The 17,899-nt window shown below is 48.9% G+C and overlaps 1 protein-coding gene across 1 annotated transcript; it reads right to left on the bottom strand.

The window, feature by feature from the left end:
* Nucleotides 1–1,451: 1,451 nt before the first annotated feature.
* On the bottom strand, nucleotides 1,452–7,017 carry LOC125128434 (spermatogenesis-associated protein 31E1-like). Its single transcript, XM_047782787.1, has 5 exons — nucleotides 6,936–7,017; nucleotides 6,333–6,393; nucleotides 2,400–6,074; nucleotides 1,671–1,713; nucleotides 1,452–1,601 (listed from the first exon to the last, which is right to left on the bottom strand). Exons 1-5 carry the CDS (start codon nucleotides 6,988–6,990, stop codon nucleotides 1,452–1,454), a joined length of 3,984 nt encoding a protein of 1,327 aa, XP_047638743.1. The 5' UTR covers nucleotides 6,991–7,017.
* Between the last annotated feature and the right edge of the window lie 10,882 nt (nucleotides 7,018–17,899).

The raw sequence follows: 17,899 nt of genomic DNA, 5'->3' as shown, positions 1-17,899 counted from the left end.
CTTGGTGTGTGGGGGCCAGCCTCCTTCACTGTCAGTTTGCTGTGTGGCTTGGGATCTGCTCAGGGTCTGTCTCTGGGTGGCTGGCTCAGGCTTCGGTTTGAGGTCCCTCTGTGCTCTTGGTGGAGCACTGGGTGCCTCTGTGTGGACCTCCTGGATCTGTGTGCGGATCTCGGAGATTTCTCTTCCCTGAGAGTGGCCTCTGTATGAGGTTCCTGTGGGAGTTTTCTCTGTGTGAAGTCTGTGTCATCTCTGACAGGTCTCAGTGGGGGTCTCTCAGAGGTCTCTGTGTGAGGTCTGTGTATCATCTCAGAGATCCCTGTCAGAGGTCTCGGTGCAGTCTGTGTATCTTCTCCATGAGATCTCTGTGGGGGTCTGTCAGGGGTCTCTGTGGAGGTCTCTGTATATGATCTCTGAGAGGTCTCTGTGTGGGTCTCTTAGGGGAGTCTGTGTGGGACCCTTGGTGGTGGGCTTCCCATTGCTGGCTTTCTTATCTTATGGCAGAAGGGCAGAGGGACTTGCCCTTTCTTGTTTCTTGCTGTTCTCTCAGTTTCACTGTCTGTGTCCCTTCTCCTGACAGGAGCCAGCTCCCCCCGTCCCCAGCCCCACCTCTCCCTGCCCCTGAGAGGACACAGCAGCGGCCAGTCTCAGGTCCCGCTCTGGGCCACCCTCTCTGAGCTCCCGAGGGTGTGCTCTGCTCTGGGTCCCGGCCCCTCCCCTGGTCCGGACTGCGCCATCACTGCTGTGCCCACCCTGGAGGATGGGGCCCTGAGGCAGGACCTGGCTCCAGGAAGAAACCTGTGCCTGCTCCCCCCTCCTCCTCCTCCCATGTCCTGGGCCCACATGTTGGGTCCTGACAGGCATGGGGCAGGGCCCTTCCTGCTATCACCTGGATCAGGTCCCCTCCTGGAGAAGGCCCCTCCACCATGGGAGTGACCATGACACAAAGCACCGAGGGCTCTAGAGAACTGCCCTGGTCCCCCAGCTTCCCATGTAGATGGTGGGGGAGGGGACCCCCTGCGCCCTCCTGCCCTGCAGGTCACTTCCTCCCTACTGTGTGACAAATCCTGTCTGCTGGCCCTTCCCCCTCAGGGCTCTGGAGAGAGCAAGGCTGCTGCCAGGTGACACTTGCTAGAACCCTAGGACAGTCCCTGGCCTCTTAAGTGCCTGGGAGCCGCCCAGGGCCATGTATGTAGGTAAAGGTCACAGACTGCCAGTCTGTCCAGAGCTGCCCATCCCGTAAAAGCTGATGAGATCATGGTGGGGAAGTGACCCGCCCTGTTGAGGCTCTGCTGCCTCCATGAGCCTCCCCCCCACCTCCATGAAGGAGCTACAGGCATCCTTCCTCTGGGCTCTGGGAGCTGGAGGAGCAGGGAGGCTCTGGGGTAGGGCCACCAAGAGCCAACTTCTCCTCTCTGGGCCAGAGATGTGGTGGGACACCAGAGGCTCCTTGATCACTGCACCTTGCCTGCATCCCAGCCTGGGCACCTCTTCCACTTGCCTCCTTCCTGGCACCCCAGCCTGGGGTACAGTTTCCTCCACCAGGTGGTGAGGTGACAGCACACATGGTCTTGGCCCTGCTTGTCCCCCAGGGGATGTGGGCACTGTGAGCAGGAAGAGTGGACAGGCTCTCAGCAGCCTCAGTGTCCCCCACCCTCCCCCTGCACCCTCACAGCTGGGAGTGCCTGGTCCTCGTCCTCGCCGCTGCTCCAGAGCCTGAGAAAGGCAGAGAGAGGGTGACCTCCTGGGCCATCTCCCCCCCAGCTCCCTCAGCCAGAGGAGAGGCTTCCTGGGAGGAGGTCATCTCCCCACCAAGGCCTGGGGGGCAAGGCTACCTGCACCCCAGCGCTACCCCCAAATGCCCTCCTTATTCTGACATGGGAACTGGTCTCTGATACTTGTTGGAGCCTGAGGGGAATTTCAGGCTCTGCCACCCACCCCCATCCCCTACAGCCACACAAGTTCAAGGTAGACAGAAAGCGGGAGAGGATGGCTGAGCCAGATGCTGGCATGGGGGGGAAGTCTCACAGGTTGCATTCCCCTGCCATGTCCTGAATGCTGTCGCTTGCTTCGGTAATTCTGGTATTAGGGGAGCTTCAGGTGCCACGAGGGAACTGGGGGCGAGCATTCCACCCTGGGACCGGCCTCCCTCTATGGCCCTGTCCCTTCTGGAAGCCAAAGCAGACACCTGGGAAAAGTGGACCCTGACCCCATCCCTTCCCCCTGCAGGCACAGACAGAAACCGCCACCTCTTGTGGGAAAAAAACATGTATTTGGGGAAACAATGAACATTATGGTAGGAATAAGCCATTGGCACATAGAAGATGTGCTAGCATGAGGGAGAAACATGTTTCCTTAGCATGGACGGAATTCTCCTCCCAGGCAAAGCTTGGGGAGCACACCCTGGTTGACCAGCAGATGCACCTTTTGGAGGCGAGCATGTCAGGGGATGGTGCAGGTGGCCTGAGGTACCTGCCACCATTGGTCCCTGCTGGCAGGGTCTGCCTGGGGTCCCCAGGTCCTTGGGCGGGGAGGTCCCCTTGCCAGCCTTGTCTTTGGTGCCCCCACTGTTGAGAGAGCTGGGGTCCTTGGGGGTGGTTTGGTGACCGTGAGCTCGATTTCTCAACAGTCTTTTCTGTTCAAAGAACATCCGAATCTTCTGGTAGTGGGACTGCCCCGCTGCTGGGGGCTGGAGCTGTTGTGTGTGCTGGTTTAACTCTGAGGGCTGGAGGTCTTGACGAAGCCCAGGTTGCTTTCCAAGGATCTGTCCAATAACAGTTCCAGTCACCTCAGCTTCTGGATCCCCGGATCTACATTTGACTGGTTCCTGGCTTGGAGCAGTGAGTGATACAGGCTTGCCTTTCTGAAGGACTGTTTCTGTTCCTTTACCTTTTTGATGGGGACTTACATACTGCAGAAAGTGCTTCATCCTTCTTCTGAAGGAGCTTTCAGGTAAAATGTGTTCCTTCCTTGGTGAGAACGGGAGGTCTTTGCTCCCAAGGGACTCTCCTCTTTCCTTGACCTTGGGAGGATGGCTCACAGCATTGGCTTGGGAAGCCCTTAGTCCTGAAAACTTTTCTTCATACGCTTCTGATTGGAGCTTCGTAAATCCCCTCCGCTCATCAGTTGGGGCAAACCTCTCTCTCCAGCTCTTTCTTTGTTTATGTGCTTTTGGCTTGGGCCTCTTGAAGCCCTGCCACTCCTTATCTGGGGCAAACATCTCTCTCTGGCTGTTTGTTTCATCGTCATCTTCTGGTAGGAGCCACTCACAGACCTCCTCATCATCTGAGGCCATCTGGCCCTTACATGGGTCTCTCACTTTTGGGTTTTGGGGTTGCTGTGGTCTCTGGCTGCTCTTTGAGTTTTTGTGCTCTTCAGGTTGGAGCCTCTTAAATCCCCTCCACTCATCAGTTGGGGCAAACCTCTCTCTCCAGCTCTTTCTTTGTTTATGTGCTTTTGGCTTGGGCCTCTTGAAGCCCTGCCACTCCTTATCTGGGGCAAACATCTCTCTCTGGCTGTTTGTTTCGTCATCATCTTCTGGTAGGAGCCACTTGCAGACCTCCTCATCATCTGAGGCCATCTGGCCCTTACATGGGTCTCTCACTTTTGGGTTTGGGGGTTGCTGTGGTCTCTGGCTGCTCTTTGAGTTTTTGTGCTCTTCAGGTTGGAGCCTCTTAAATCCCCTCCACTCATCAGTTGGGGCAAACCTCTCTCTCCAGCTCTTTCTTTCTTTATGTGCTTTTGGCTTGGGCCTCTTGAATCCCTGCCACTCCTTATCTGGGGCAAACATCTCTCTCTGGCTGTTTGTTTCATCGTCATCTTCTGGTAGGAGCCACTTGCAGACCTCCTCATCATCTGAGGCCATCTGGCCCTTACATGGGTTCCTCACTTTTGGGTTTTGGGGTTGCTGTGGTCTCTGGCTGCTCTTTGAGTTTTTGTGCTCTTCAGGTTGGAGCCTCTTAAATCCCCTCCACTCATCAGTTGGGGCAAGCCTCACACCCTGGCTATTGTATGGGTCCCTACGTTTTGGTTTTATGGATTTCTGCTGCCCTTGGCTGCTCTCTTCGATCCCTTTGAGGTCAGCCACGAGCCCTGGGCTGGAAACCTTGGCTTTGGAGTGTTCCCTGGGTTGCTGGGTGGCTGAGGGGGAAAAGGTAGACCTTGGAAGGGGTGAGGGCTGAGCCCTACTTGGCTTGAGATGTATAGGTTCAAAGGCCTGGGTAGGAAAGTCCCACATGTGCCTTACCCGAAAGCTCATAATATGTACTTCCAGCATCTGTTGAATGCCAGGATTAAGAACAGACATCTCCCTGGAGGTGTTTACATATGGCTTCCAGTACTTCCAGGATGCTGGAGTTTGGCTTTTCTTGACACTGTGGCACTTAGGAAGAGACTGATTGACAGCAAGCCAGGATTGCTGTACAGTCACAGGGATCAAACCCTTATGAATCTCCTCCACCTTTTTCCTCAGGTGGACTTTGAGGGTTGTTTCTAGATGTCTTCTATCTGGGACCCTGGGGAAACACTTTGCAGAGTCCCTCTGTAAGGACCTTTCTGCCCCCATGTCAGAGGTCCTTTCCAGAAACGTGTCTGGGAGGCTGGCCCTGAGGAGGTATTTTGAGACCCTCCTGAGACACGGCTCTAGAGCCTCGAGGAAGTCCTTGCCTCGTTCGTTGGTCATTTGGCATCTCCGCGGGGATCTGGTAGGGCTCCTGGCCCTTGTCTTGTATGGGCCCAGGCCACTACTGGCTGTGAGGGGAGAGGGCTGCCTGGGTTCTTGTTGGCCCTGTGCAGGCTGCATGTCTGCCAATTGGCACTGAGATGGATTTATTGCCAGAGACAGTGGGATCCCGAGAGGCAGGCCCCTGTCTCTTTGATTTTGGGTGATCCTCTTTTGCAGCTGTTGCTTCTGCAGCCAGGGGCATGCCAGAGGTTGCATTTCAGCTGGGGTGAAATAGAGTGCCTTTTTCTGGAATGTTGGGCAATATAGCCCAAGGGTCCCCAGCTGGGGTGGAGCAGAAGGTGGTCTGAACAGGAGAGACAGTGGGAGGAAGGGCTGGGCCTGGGTCTGAGGCAGGAAGAGGGCCTGGGACTGAGGCAAGTTTTGAGTGGAAGGCTGGGGTTGGGCCTCAGGGCAGGGCAAGAAAGAGTCCTGGGAAAAACCTCCAGATATTCTCAGTGGAATGGGTTCTGGAAAGCCACTAGAAATGCCATAGAATAAAATGGGGGGAGCCTGTAGTTGAGAAGAGCTCCAAGGGACAAAAGCAGTAGTCACCAATGCCTTGCTGTGCAGAGAGGGGAGACCCCAGAAGAGCTGGCTGTATGTGCACTCGACGTAGTCCCTCAAGACCTCGGGGTATAAGAACTGCTGAGGACCAGGCAGCAGCTCTGCTTTGTCTTTGATGTTCCCGAACGATGGAAGGGTTGTAGCCTCCTGCTGCCGACTCAGTGATGTCCATATCATCCCTAAAGAGCTCAGGGGGTAGGCTGAGCTGCTTTGTGTTGAAAATGACCCCTCTTTTTCTCGCTCTTTGTGAAACTTCAGGTCCAGCCTCTTGGGGATGAGGATGTCCAGCAGCCTCTGGCTAGGCGGGCTGACAAGCGAGGGGCCGCTCGTCTCTGCCCAGCTGTGTGTGGGGCTTTCCCAGTTGGAGGCCTCCTCCGGTGAGGTGGGCTCTTGCTGGGCCTCCCACTTGGGTGAGGTGGGGAAGAACAAGGCCTTGGTGGTCTCCCACCAGCAGGAGAGGAATGCCATGGGACGGCTGGCGAGGCCAAGACTCCAGATGGCTGGGATGGCAGATGCCCAAAAGGAGTTACCTGGAGGTGAGGAAGTTGTGGCAGGACCCTGCAGGATGCTCTTGATGTTGCATTGGTCTTGCGGGTCTGCTGCCAGGATGGAGGCCAGAGGGGTCAGAGGAGCCGGGGAAGCTGATAGGGCCATGGTGGGAACAGCCTCTTGTGCAGGCTCCCTGCACGGCTGCTGGGCTCCAGCGGGCACTGCTTGGCACACCTCGCCAAGGGGGTCCGGACGTGAGTGGCGGTGAAAGCGGCCCCTGTCAGGGCCTCTGCGCAGGTGGCTGCAGGAGACAAGAGGCACAAGCTCTAGGCAAGAGCCGACGGGGCCCGGCAGGGGTAGGCACCTGCGGCCATGGCCCCCCACAGCCCCCACGTGGACTTGACAGTGCAACCTGCTGTCCCTCCCCTTGGGACTTGAGATGAACCCCGCTGCCATGGCTCCCCCTCCCAGGTCATCCCCAGGCTGCCTGCAGCCTTGGGGTCCCAGCCTGGGCCCTGGAAGGAAGGAGACCCCAGGAGAGAAAGGAAAGATTCTTTACCTTTGCAGACGTGCCATCAGGCCCCGAACACGTCCCAGCTGTTGCAGGCAGTCTCTGCAGGCTGGAAATCAGGACACTGGGTCATGGTGGTGAAGGCAGGGGCATGAGGGTTTTACAGGAGGCTGGTCCCTTTAGGGGACACTTTTGGGAGACTGGCGCCCAAGCACCAGCGTCCAAAGCCACATGGATCCTGACAATGATGGAGAAGCTCCCAGACAGTTTTCTCATTGGCAAAGTGCTTCCATATCTATTACCCCTGGCTGCCCTCACAACTACCCTGGGGGTGCGGGGGTGGGGGGGCAGGGAGGCCTCACAGAGGAATCCCGGCCATGTGAAACCACTTGTTCTCAGTCCAACCTGGAGGGTCCACCTCCCAATCCGGGTACTCGTGGTCCAAGACAGCCCACACGCCCCTGCTGGGTCAGGCCCTTTCCCAGGCTCCTCCCAGCTTCATTCCACAAAAGGACCTGGTTCCTGCTTTCCTTTCCTGAGGGTTCTGTTCCCTGCCACTGGCATCCTTAGAGACCACGGAGCTGGTCCCTCAGGGCTGGGAGAGATGGAAGCAGACTCTCAGGGCGCACAGGGCTGAACGTGGAAGCTTACCTTTCAAAGCGCTCTGTCTCATGCTCCTCCTCCTCCTCCTCCCCAGAGGCTCCATTTGTTTCTGAGAAACAGAAAAAAAAAAAAAAAAGAAAGAGGGGCTGGTTCCCACTTCTCACTCTGCCTTCTCTAAAGCCTCAGACACTCAAGACACTCCACGACCAGGCATACTAGGACTTTCTCTGTGGAACTCATGGAGCTCTGTGGGTTTTCTTTTCTTTCACTCATTTTTCCAGCAGATACAAGTGTTCTGTGTTCCTTCATTGAGGAACACAAGGAAGGCTTTTCTTTGAGATCTACTCTGGATTTCTTGTGTCACTGTTCCTCTGCTCAAGAAACACACCTTGTCAGGTCTCTGCTCCCCGAGGTGGGGCCCCACCCGCTCAGAGGCTCCCAGGGCCTCAGCACTGCCCTCAGACGAGCCCTTGTTCAAGACCCTTGTTCGTGGCTGGTGAACCAGTGCTCAGGGGCTTGACCTGTGGCTGAGATGGAACTCTTAGTATCCAGTCCTTGGCCGCTGGTCACTGCATTTGGGACGAGCCCTGGAGCCCTCTCCCCTCCTGGGACACCTGGTCTGAGATCTTTGGCCAGAAATCCCAGCGCCCACTCTATCCCCTGTCAGGCCTGGCTTGTCCCTAGAGGGATGGTGTGTGTTGTTTCATGATCCTAGATGTCCTCTTCTTTCCCATCTCAGGAGACTCTCTAGTTGCTTCAGAAAAGTGAAAGTAATAATAGGAAAGAGAGACTCATGTGCTCTTGGGTCTGGGCCCCGGGTTCCTTACCTTCCTGATGCTCCCGTGTGTCCTAGGGTGGTAGTGAGGACGGATCACTCCTGAGGTAGGGGAGTAGTAGGAAGCAGAGCCCCAGTCCACACACCAAGGCAAGGATGGTTTCATCCACCCAGGAAGCAGGACTGGGGCGCCACCAAGGAGCACCCATACTGTTCACAAAAGAGCTGAGATTCTTCATCTCTTCACAACACTTTCACAGGAGATAGCACTGTTACCCTCAGGTAACTGAGCCCTGTGAATGACCTGGCAGTTAAAGCCCCAGGCTCATATCACAGAACTGCAGCCACATCACAAAGGGCTCTTGAGGGCGGGGGAGGGGACAGGAGAGGAGGAGGCTGGGCCAGCGCCCCTCCCCTGCCACCCAGCCCCTCAGCTCTCTCCTTCCAGCCTCTTGGGCCTTCTAGACCTCAAGCAATTTTCTGATCATTACACCTGAAAGCCAGGTATTTCCTGGTTCCACAGGTCTCTTGGAGATCTTGTCTTGAACCCACCTATTTCTTAGCCTTTGAAAGTCTGATCCTCTCCCAGGCATTTGGCTGTTTCCCAGGGACACATATATAAACTGTCAGCATCTCCTCTGTCCACAACTTCATCCTTTTTTTCACCTCACCTGTTTACATAGAAGTTGTACTTCCTCAGCAGATTTCAATGATACCACACAGTGTTATCAGCTCATGTTGTACATTAGATCCCGAAACCTTCATTTCATAATGAAGCCTGTGTCAGGGAGCAACCGTTAGGGAGTGTCCTTATGGCCCTGCTCAGCCACTGGTGGGCATTGCGGTGGGCCCTTCCCCCAAGCAAGCGACAGGGAGTGACCATGGGCCCCTCCCCCTCTCCCCTTCGCTCTGGATAAGCGGAGCCTGAATTGGGACTGAGGCAAGATGGGTTTTTGAGACATGAGTCTGCCATCTTGTCAGTCTGCCAGCTTTCCGATTAAAGTTGCTGTTCCTTGTCCCAACAACTTGTCTCCAAATTTATTGGCTTGTCGAGCGGCACACAGAGGAGACTTGGGTTGGGTATCATCTGTATCCTGTTCCTGGCCTCTTATTTCCTTCAACCCCTGCCCGTGGCAGCCACCTCTCTGTTTCTATGAGTCTGACTTTTTTCTTTGTAGGTTTCACATGAAGTGCTAATGGGCTGTTTTTGTCTTTGTCTGGCTTATTTCCCTTAGCAGGATGTCCTTTAGATTCATCCACATGGTTGCAAATCTTGTCTGTTTTTCCCATGTGGTAAGTTTTTGACTTTCCTCAACCCAGAAATAGAATTTTATTGGATCCTGACTTAATGTTGAATATTTAATTTGTGATTGTTTCCATCCACCTTTGCCATTTTCACTCAGAATAACTGACACAAAAATTCAAATAAATGATTTATTACTTAAAATTTACAATACTGAAAAGATAAGTAATTAAACATCTAAATGATATGGTTTGTGTTAGTAACATTTACACTTCTGAAGTTAGAAAATCTTCACAAAGGCATATGGGACATGCTGGACACATACAAACACACACCCATACACATTTGACACACCAGTGCAGTCATTTCAAATCTAAAAGTTAAACGTGTCCTCGTGTTCTTTAAATTTTGTTGTGTGTATGGTCTTGACCACATTTCTTCTTATTCTGACCAGAATGGACAGTCTCCATTCTTCAAAGTCTAGAAACCTGTGTGGCACACCCAGAAGCTAGGAATGGTTTAATGGAACTCAAATTCTAATCTTAGAGTGGACACTGGGGCTGGAGGCCCAGGGCCTGGGTTTGAGTCCTCTTAAGTAGCCTTTTCTGCCATCACCAGTGTGTTCTGCGCACAGTCTCTTCTTCAGAGTATGCATTGCCTTCCCGCCTCTACCCTTCACACTCCTGGAGCCTCACATCTTGCTGGTACTGTATAGAAAGGGTACTTTGATTCTTATAGGAAATTCCCTTGTGATATCATTGGACATCCCTTTTGGCAGGTGGAATTGGGTATTCATTTAGGGATTGTACTTTTTAATCACCACCTGGTGAGTTTTTCTTCATGTGTGAACTATTCCTTGGGCTGTACTGTCATGAATGTTCATGTTCAAGAACACATGTTTGGCATCTCCTGTTGCTTTTGATTCAATGTCTTCCCCCTTTATGACATTGTCTGTGGGGCATTACAGTCCCCAGTGTGGGCAACTAGGGTACCTGAGCAGTGTGGAGGGTCCTTCATTGGAACGAGTAGCATCAGTGGAGATCATGGTGGCTCCTGATTTCTGCTTCGTTTGCAAGGGCACTTGTGATGAAGATGTGGGTCTCCTCTTGACCGAGAAGATCAGGCTTAGGCACGCAAGCAATCCACTTCCAATATGCTTCTGTGGGATAATAGACTGTATATTGGTCTCTGCCACCAGTGCCTGGCACAGAGCTCCTGAAACCCGTGTAATTTCCTAGGTGATAGGTGTGTCTTACTGTTCTCATGAGGTGAGTGTGGGTGGGCTTCTGCATGGCTTCAGCATGAGGGCTGGTCAGAAGAAGACCAAGCCATGATGGAGGCTTGAAAGTTTCAGCCCCCGCCCCATTCTCTTGAGAAGGGAGAAGGACTGAAAATAGAGATGATGGTTGATCATGCTGAAATAAGGAAGGCCCCCTCAAAAAAATCCCAAGTACCAAACTCAGCTTCCAGGTGGATGAATACATGCACATTCTGGGAGGGTGACGTACCCCCACCTCCATGGGGATAGAAACTCCTGAGCTTGAAGCCCTCTCAGGCATCACACTGTGTCTCTCTTCATCCTGGTGTTCATTTGGATCTTTTGTCATATCCTTTAATAAGCTGGTAAATAGAAGTATTTCCTTGAATTCTGTGTGCACCTTTAGCAAATTAATGGAGAAGGGCATCTTGGGCATCATTTCCTGAGTACAAATGATTAATTCTGTGAACTTCGGTACATAGGAATGCTTGGATATTCAACTTTGTAGTTATTGGATCATTTCATATACACAAACTTATAGATTATGGAAAGGTAATCTTTTAATTGATAAAAAGATAGTCTTGGTTTTACCAAAAGGGGTCTTGTGTATTTTGCCCTTAGTACTCCATGCTGGAATATTTGCTTCCAACTTATGCAAATTTTTGATCATGGAATGACTTACGGCATAGGTAATTTGTAGTAGTCACCAAAATCATGTTTATGTCTTTGCTCTTCCAATGATATAGGTTGTCATTGGATCTGAAGACAACGTAAGTGTTTCCTTTAGTATCAAAATCTTCTCATTTTCACTATGCTGTATTTTGCTGATGATATTTTTCTGAGTTAGGTATCTGTTTATTTGGGAAATGTGACTTTTCCTGCAATGAAAGGTTCCTGGCCCTGTTAACAGATATGCCATGACCTCCTCCACAGTCTTCCAGTTTGCCCCTTTCTTTGGTCTCAGCATCCTCTGCTGTGAAACCCAATGCTGATGTCTGGATTGCAGCACATTTAATTCTAGCAAGAGGAAAGGAATGCAAGAGGATGAGGGACCTCTAGCCATGCTAGCAATGAGGAAATGAAAGTTCCTGGGGAAATGGGAATGGACGCAAAAGCCATTAAAGAAAGTTTCTTTCACAAGGGCAAGGTTGTTTTCACCTTCAAAAAAAGCAATGATGATTACATATCATATGAATAAACTAAAGAAGAACACTCCAATGATCACCTCAGTATCTGCAGAAAAGAATTTGGTGTAATTCAGGATCTGAAACGTCTTAGTTTTCTGTTGCATTGTCTTCTTGAGCATTTGAATTTGGTTTCTTCTATTTAACAAACTCGAAAACCTAATCCTGTTCAGCGTTTGTTCTAGGTTTCCACGTCCATTTTTATGAAGCCCTTAGGACATGTTTTTTAAGATATAAATCAATAAGAAAAGTCTTACAGGAGTTCCTGTTGTGGCTCCGCAGGTTCCAAACCAGAGTCGTAACCATGAGGATGCAGGTTCAGTCCCTGGCCTTGCTTAGTGGGTTAAGGATCTGGAGATGCTGTGAGATGTGGTATATGTCACAGATGTGCCTTGGGTCCTGCATTGCTGTGGCTGTGGTGTAGGCTGGCAGCTGCAGCTCCGATTAGACCCCTAGCCTGGGAATCTCCCTAAGCTGCAGGTACGGCCCCAAGAAGAAAAAAAAAGGGAGGGGGCAGAAAACTCTTCCAGAAAACCTAATCCAACTAGAATTGTGTGTACCATAAAGAGGAACCCTGGTATTAAAGACCCCCTAAAAAGGTAGCCACATTACATTGGGTTATTTACCTGACATATGTGATGATTTCATCTCTATAATAATAACAGACAAAATATATAGGAATTGCCTGATGCTCAATTTTAAGGTGAATTTCAGAAAAACTCCCCTTCTCTCCTACTGAATCATTACTTATTTCAGTAGAATCTAAAAAGCGATCAGAAGGCCATTCATATACCATACATTTTCTCTCCCTTTCGAGTTCTGATGAGTTTTTGTATGATGTAATGTTGTGATGACGTTCAGTTGAGAAACTTAAGTGTCTTGTTTTTTGACAAGTCATTTGGGTCAAAATCAACCATAAGGTTTTGTTAATTTTATTAATTCAAGTGGTCAACAGATTATCTGATTCACTCAGATAATATACTCCATAGCTGTGGATCTCTTTCTAATTAGTGTTCTCTAAAGAGAAAGATGAAGAGAACTTTTTACAATTTAAATGTCATTGGTCTCCTGTCAGAATACCTTTTTATAGTGTTTTATTATACAAGATGGTCCATTTCCATCTTATGTCCTCAGTTCCTCACCAGGTGCATTGGGTAATGGATTTTTCCTCAGCTCAAATCTATAACAATGGTATTAGGTCTACTATCTCTGACCTATTTTGACCTTTGGTCTTCTTTGAGTCCTAAATGTATGTTGCACTTCTTTCTAAGATCCTAGGAGGTGTGGCCATTTGAAAAGCCTTGATTTTTTAATTTAATTTTTATTTTTGTGTGTGTTTTAGGGCCACACCTGCAGCATATGGAGGTTCACAGTCTAGGGGTCTAATTGAAGCTACAGCCGCCAGCCTACACCACAGCCACAGCAATGCCTGACCTGAGCTGCCTCTGTGACCTATACCACAGCTCAAGGCAACACCGGATCATTGACCCACTGAGAGACCAGAGATCGAACCTGCAACCTCATGGTTCCTAGTCGGATTCGTTTCCGCTGCACCAGGACGGGAACTCCAGAAGGACATTTGCTTAAGACTAAAACGCTTTAGTAATTTGGAGACTCTGATTTCAGTCGTGAGGTTTCCCAGCTTCGGCTTGGGACCCCCATATAAGACAGGGGTATAACTGGTCTAAGATCCACAGTGTGGGGACACACTTGACCCTGGATCTCAGGGCACCCAAGGCCCTGGAATGAGCATTTCTCTGGCATTTCTATCCAGCCACACTAGACAGTTTACTTGATTAAAAAGTACAGGGGCTGGGGGATCGGGGCTGGCAAGGCACCCTGATGATGCACTCTCCAGCTCTAACAGCCTCTGGGTCTCTAAGACCTCCCCCTGCACCTGTGCAACCTGGACCCCACCTCTTCCCTTCCACCTTCACAAGCCTCATCCCCAAATCCTGGAACCTCTAGGTCTTGGCCAGGGAACAAGCAGCAGGCTCTGCCGTGGACCTCACGTGGCCTGGAGGTTTGCTGAGAGCTGTGTTCTTGTGGCAGAGGCATAAGCATGATGTCTCAGGATGCCCTCTGACCTGGCGGGACCCTGCAATGCCCACGTCTGGCCAGGACCTCGCCCGAGGTAGGTGGGTGGGGGATCAGTGTTGCTGCCCTGTGGTCTGAGGGCATTGTGTATCTAAGACCCATTAGGAGCTAGTGCATGGCTGGTATGGGGACCATGAGTCTGGCCCTGCCTGCTGCCTTGCGGGGGTAACGGGGTCACAGTGGGAGGAAAAGTTCCATGATAGCGCTGGCGGTGGGCTGGAGGAGAGGTGGTCTGAAGGGCAGCTCTGCTCTGGCTCTGGCATTGCTGTGATCTTTTCCTGCTGTATAATCTGTGACCTTGGGCTGAAGAAGTAACCTGCGGGAGAGTCAGGTCAGTGGTCTGAAAAGGAGGCTGTGAATGATGTCTGCCTTACGGCATTTATCTGAGTATTCGATGTGCTGTCTTTTTTTTTTTTTTTTTTAATTTTTTCTTTTCAGCTTCAGCTTGCAGGGGCTCAATGTGGAATCTTGGTTCCCAGGCCAGGGATTGGATGCCGGTGGTGAAATTACAAAAAAGCCCAGCAGGGAGCTCCAGGTACGGTGTCACACAGGAGTCAGCAATGTGTCAGGTACTAACCCCCCCCAAAAGTGTTAACTGCTGTTGCATGTAGATGACCCTTTCTTCTTTTCATGGGGTGGTTTACATAGGCCTCAGGACTCTCTCCCCATATGGGTATGGGCACCTATATTAAACATGAAGAGCAGAAACCTCTGAGTCTCAGGATGGTGAGGTGGTCCTGAGTTTCAGAGGGCAGGTGAATTCTTCAGGCTCATCCAGGTTGGGACAGAGCCAGGAGTGGAACAGGGCATTCAGACTGTCCAGTCATCAGAAGAATCTCATCCGGAGTCCCTTTTGAGAAACTGTAACCCACTTAAAAGAAAAAAAGAGAACAATTTGAAAATTGTCTCAAAGGACCCCATATTTTTTTTCTGGACTTCCCATGGTTTCCGTTATTCAAGGAGTAAACAGTTTGCCTGGTAAATAGATTTAAAAAATGCAGCCTGTGTCTTTTTTCTGCATTCATGTCAATGAAATAGTGTCATCCTCTGGTGTCTTAAGCATCTGTTGTTAGTTTTTTGTTTGTATTGTTTCAATTAATGGAGAAGCTGATTTTTACTCAATGAGCCCTGATCATTTCAAACTGGAAAATAGACAGCACTTCCAGTGGGTCCTTCCCTTGCTTGTTCAGGATTTAGAGAGAGGAGGTAGGGAGGCTGCTCCTTGGCTGGGTTGCTGAGGTGATTGGGAGGTGAAGGCAGGGACTCTCATGCAGTCCAGGTGTTCTGACCCTGTCATCTCTCTGTCCCCTCAGCTGAATCTTCACAGTCCTCTCTCATGTCCCAAGTGCTCCAGAAAATGAATCTATTTGAAGTGAGCTCTTTATTTATCCCCCACTTTGTACTGTGATGGATTTCACTCTTGATTTCCAGTTGCTCTCGCTTGTGTTACACATCCTTTATGAATGAAAGTTAATTACCCCTTTGCAATGAGTTTGCTAAGATTTTACTTGAATCATGAATGTGCTCAGAAATAATCCTATTGAATATTTGTTTGTATCCATTGGAGTAAATGTATAGCTTATTGTTGTTTTTCAGTTTGTAACTGCCATCTTTTGCGCCTATCCTATTTGAATTTTTCTTCACATTGTACTGGCTAAGTGGATTAGCCTATAATTCTGTTTTCCTGTGTTCCTGCCCAACTGTGATATCTTATTGAGGCATTTTCCTGCTCTTTTCTCTTCTCCCCTCCCCCCTCCCTTGCCTTTCCCTCTGCTCCCCTCTCTCATTCACATGACAAAATCACCTATTACAGACTTCATGAAACTTAGCTCTAAAACGGGACTTTGTGAGTACGTGTTTTTATGTGTCGATGTAGATTATTGAGTCACTTTATTTAAACAACCCTGGGTCTAGTCTTCTTTATATTATTACTATATTTTCAGAGAAAACTGAACATTTTTATCTGCTAGGAAATGGATTTTCAGAACCTTGTTGATAGTACTCTCTTATATCTGTTGTTCTGTTGATAATTTCTGTCTCCAGGTGTTCAAGTAATGTACTTAATAAAGGGAATGGTGATCAGAGGCCAGCCGTATGTGTTGCTGGTTGGCTCTGTCAGAAATCTAGATATTCAGGGTCTGAGGATGAGCTGGAGATTTTTACTGGTAGTATATTCTAAATACTGAATTGAGGGAGCATTGACCAAGCAATTTTGCTGGTTCCCACCTCAGCACACCAGCTGTCCATTTATTTTTTAGATAAGTGATGTGTTCCTCTGACTCTCAGATGTATCTTTTTTTTTTTTTTAGGACCACAATCATGGCATATGGAAGTTCCCAGGCTAGGGGTCAGATCGGAGCTATAGCTGCAGCAACACCAGATCCGAGCCACATCTGTGACCTACATCACAGCTCATGGCAACACCTGATCCTTAACCCACTGAGCAAGGCCAGGGATGGAACCTGTGTCCCCATGGTTGCTATTAAGATTCTTTTCTGCTGAGCCATGATGGGAAGTCTGGGACACTCAATATCGAAACAGAGGAGTTCCTGCTGTGGTACAATGGGATTAGCTTTTCTGCAGCACCAGGACACAAGTTGGATTCCCGCTGAGCACAGTGGGTTCAAGGTTCTGACCTGTGGTTAGGCTTTGATTCTTGTCATGTAAACTCCACATGGGTCGGCCAAAAGAAAGAAAACAATCTAAACAGAAAGACTCATTGAATTCTGTGACCAGTTTGAATTAATTATTTCTTGTTTGTGGTGCAAAGTATGAATCCAGGGTATTGCTGTTAATGTATTTTCCAATGGACATTTTTAGTCTTGTATGATTTTTCTCAAAATACACTTTCTGCACTGAATTGCCCAAACACATCAATTAAAGAAATGTGTGCACATTTTGTCCCATCTGTCATTTTTGGTGTTTCATTTTTGTGAGTAGCACACACTGTTTTGATGAGTGGCTGTATGCTTTGTCTCAAAGTCAAGTAGTATCAGTCCTCCAACTTTGTTCTTTTCAAAATTGTTTTTAGATTGTAGGTTGTTTGCTTTTCTACAGAAATATTAGAGTCATCTTATGATTCTCAAAAAGCCTGGATAGCTTTTGATTGTGATTGCGTTGAATCCAGAGATCTCTCTGTGGAGAACTGACATCTCCATCCTATTAAGTCTCCTAATCTAGGGAATTCAGTGTTTCTCTCTGTTTACCAGGTTATCTAGAGAACTTGAAGCTGAGGAGGGACACGTGTCACTCTTGAGGGTGGACTCTAGTGGGGCAGTGGTGGCAACAGATGGTGTCATAGGCCTCTTTCAGTACTTCTTTCAAGAAACGATTGTATTTGGACAGGATCAAATATTGGATGGATTGTGAAGGCAGAGAGCCAAGCTTCCCTAGGACATTGCAAATGAAGAGTATACTGTCAGACACTTTAAATTTTGTGTTTTTTTTGGCTGCGTTTGTGGCACTATGCAGTGGCCCAGGATGAACCTGCTTCATAGCAGTGACCCAAGTCACTGCAGTGGCGATCCTGGATCCTTAACCTGCTTCAGCAGCAGGGAACTCTAGACATTTTTTATTTTTTTATGTGAAAAACACTTTAGATTTTGTGTTACATTCCTAACATAAACTTGATTGGAATTAGTTCCAAAGTTATTTTCCATGTCACCCTTGTCCTAAATCTTTGGATTGCTGAGGAGTGTGCTTTCACAGATATCAGTGTCCTGTAATGTATGTGACTGTGGAGTTTACCCAGGAGAAGTGGCAGCAGATGAGCCCTGCTCAAAGGACCCTGTACAGAGATGTGATGCTGGAGAACTCTAGTCACCTTGTGTCATTGGGTGAGCCTGCTGTATCATTCAACCCCACCTGGAGTGCAATTGGTTTTCTGTTTCTACTTCTTTTAAAACATCACCTATATTGAGGTATGATTAAAGGGAAGTAAAATGCAGGAAGATTCAGTAGGCAATTCAATGAATTTTGAAAAATGTATCTAGCTATATCACCAAAATCATGAAACTAGATGATTTCTATCACATGAGAATTTTTCTTATGCCTTTCTTGAGAAGTGTGTGCACATTGTGTGTGCCCAATGATTGATCATTCTTTTCTTCCCACCCATTTTCTCTTCTTTTTTCTTTTTTTTAATCCCTAATTTCTGATAATCACCAATCTTCATTCTAGGTCAATACTTTTTTGAAATTCCATATAAATGGAATCAGACTTTGTGTGCTCTTTTTCCCTATGGCTTCTTTCCCTTGGTGTAATTCTTTTAAGATTCATGGATAATGTTGTGTGTATCAGTATTTATTCCCTTTATCAACAAGTAATGTTGGTTCTATGTCATGTCTTTCCAATTGCTGAGAAGACATTGAATTCTTTTCCATTTGGTGCTTTTATAAGTAAGGGTACTATGAATATGTAAGTCCAAGCATTTTCATTCCGTTGTGTAAAGACCTT

The sequence above is a fragment of the Phacochoerus africanus genome, chromosome 5 (assembly GCF_016906955.1).
Source record: "Phacochoerus africanus isolate WHEZ1 chromosome 5, ROS_Pafr_v1, whole genome shotgun sequence".
In the NCBI taxonomy this organism is placed as follows: domain Eukaryota; kingdom Metazoa; phylum Chordata; class Mammalia; order Artiodactyla; family Suidae; genus Phacochoerus; species Phacochoerus africanus.
Note: the sequence above shows the minus strand (reverse complement) of the source record. Positions and strands in the feature narration are given on the sequence as shown.

What these genes read in the sequence shown, in the direction of transcription:
- LOC125128434 (XM_047782787.1), bottom strand. Translation starts at nt 6,990, where the DNA reads ATGGAGCCTCTGGGGAGGAGGAGGAGGAGGAGCATGAGACAGAGCGCT. An exon ending in GAGACAGAGCGCTTTGAAAG is followed by an intron (nt 6,394 to 6,935) that starts GTAAGCTTCCAC and finishes CCTGATTTCCAG; the next exon opens with CCTGCAGAGACTGCCTGCAA. An exon ending in AGGACCAGGCACTCCCAGCT is followed by an intron (nt 1,602 to 1,670) that starts GTGAGGGTGCAG and finishes TCCTGCTCACAG; the next exon opens with TGCCCACATCCCCTGGGGGA.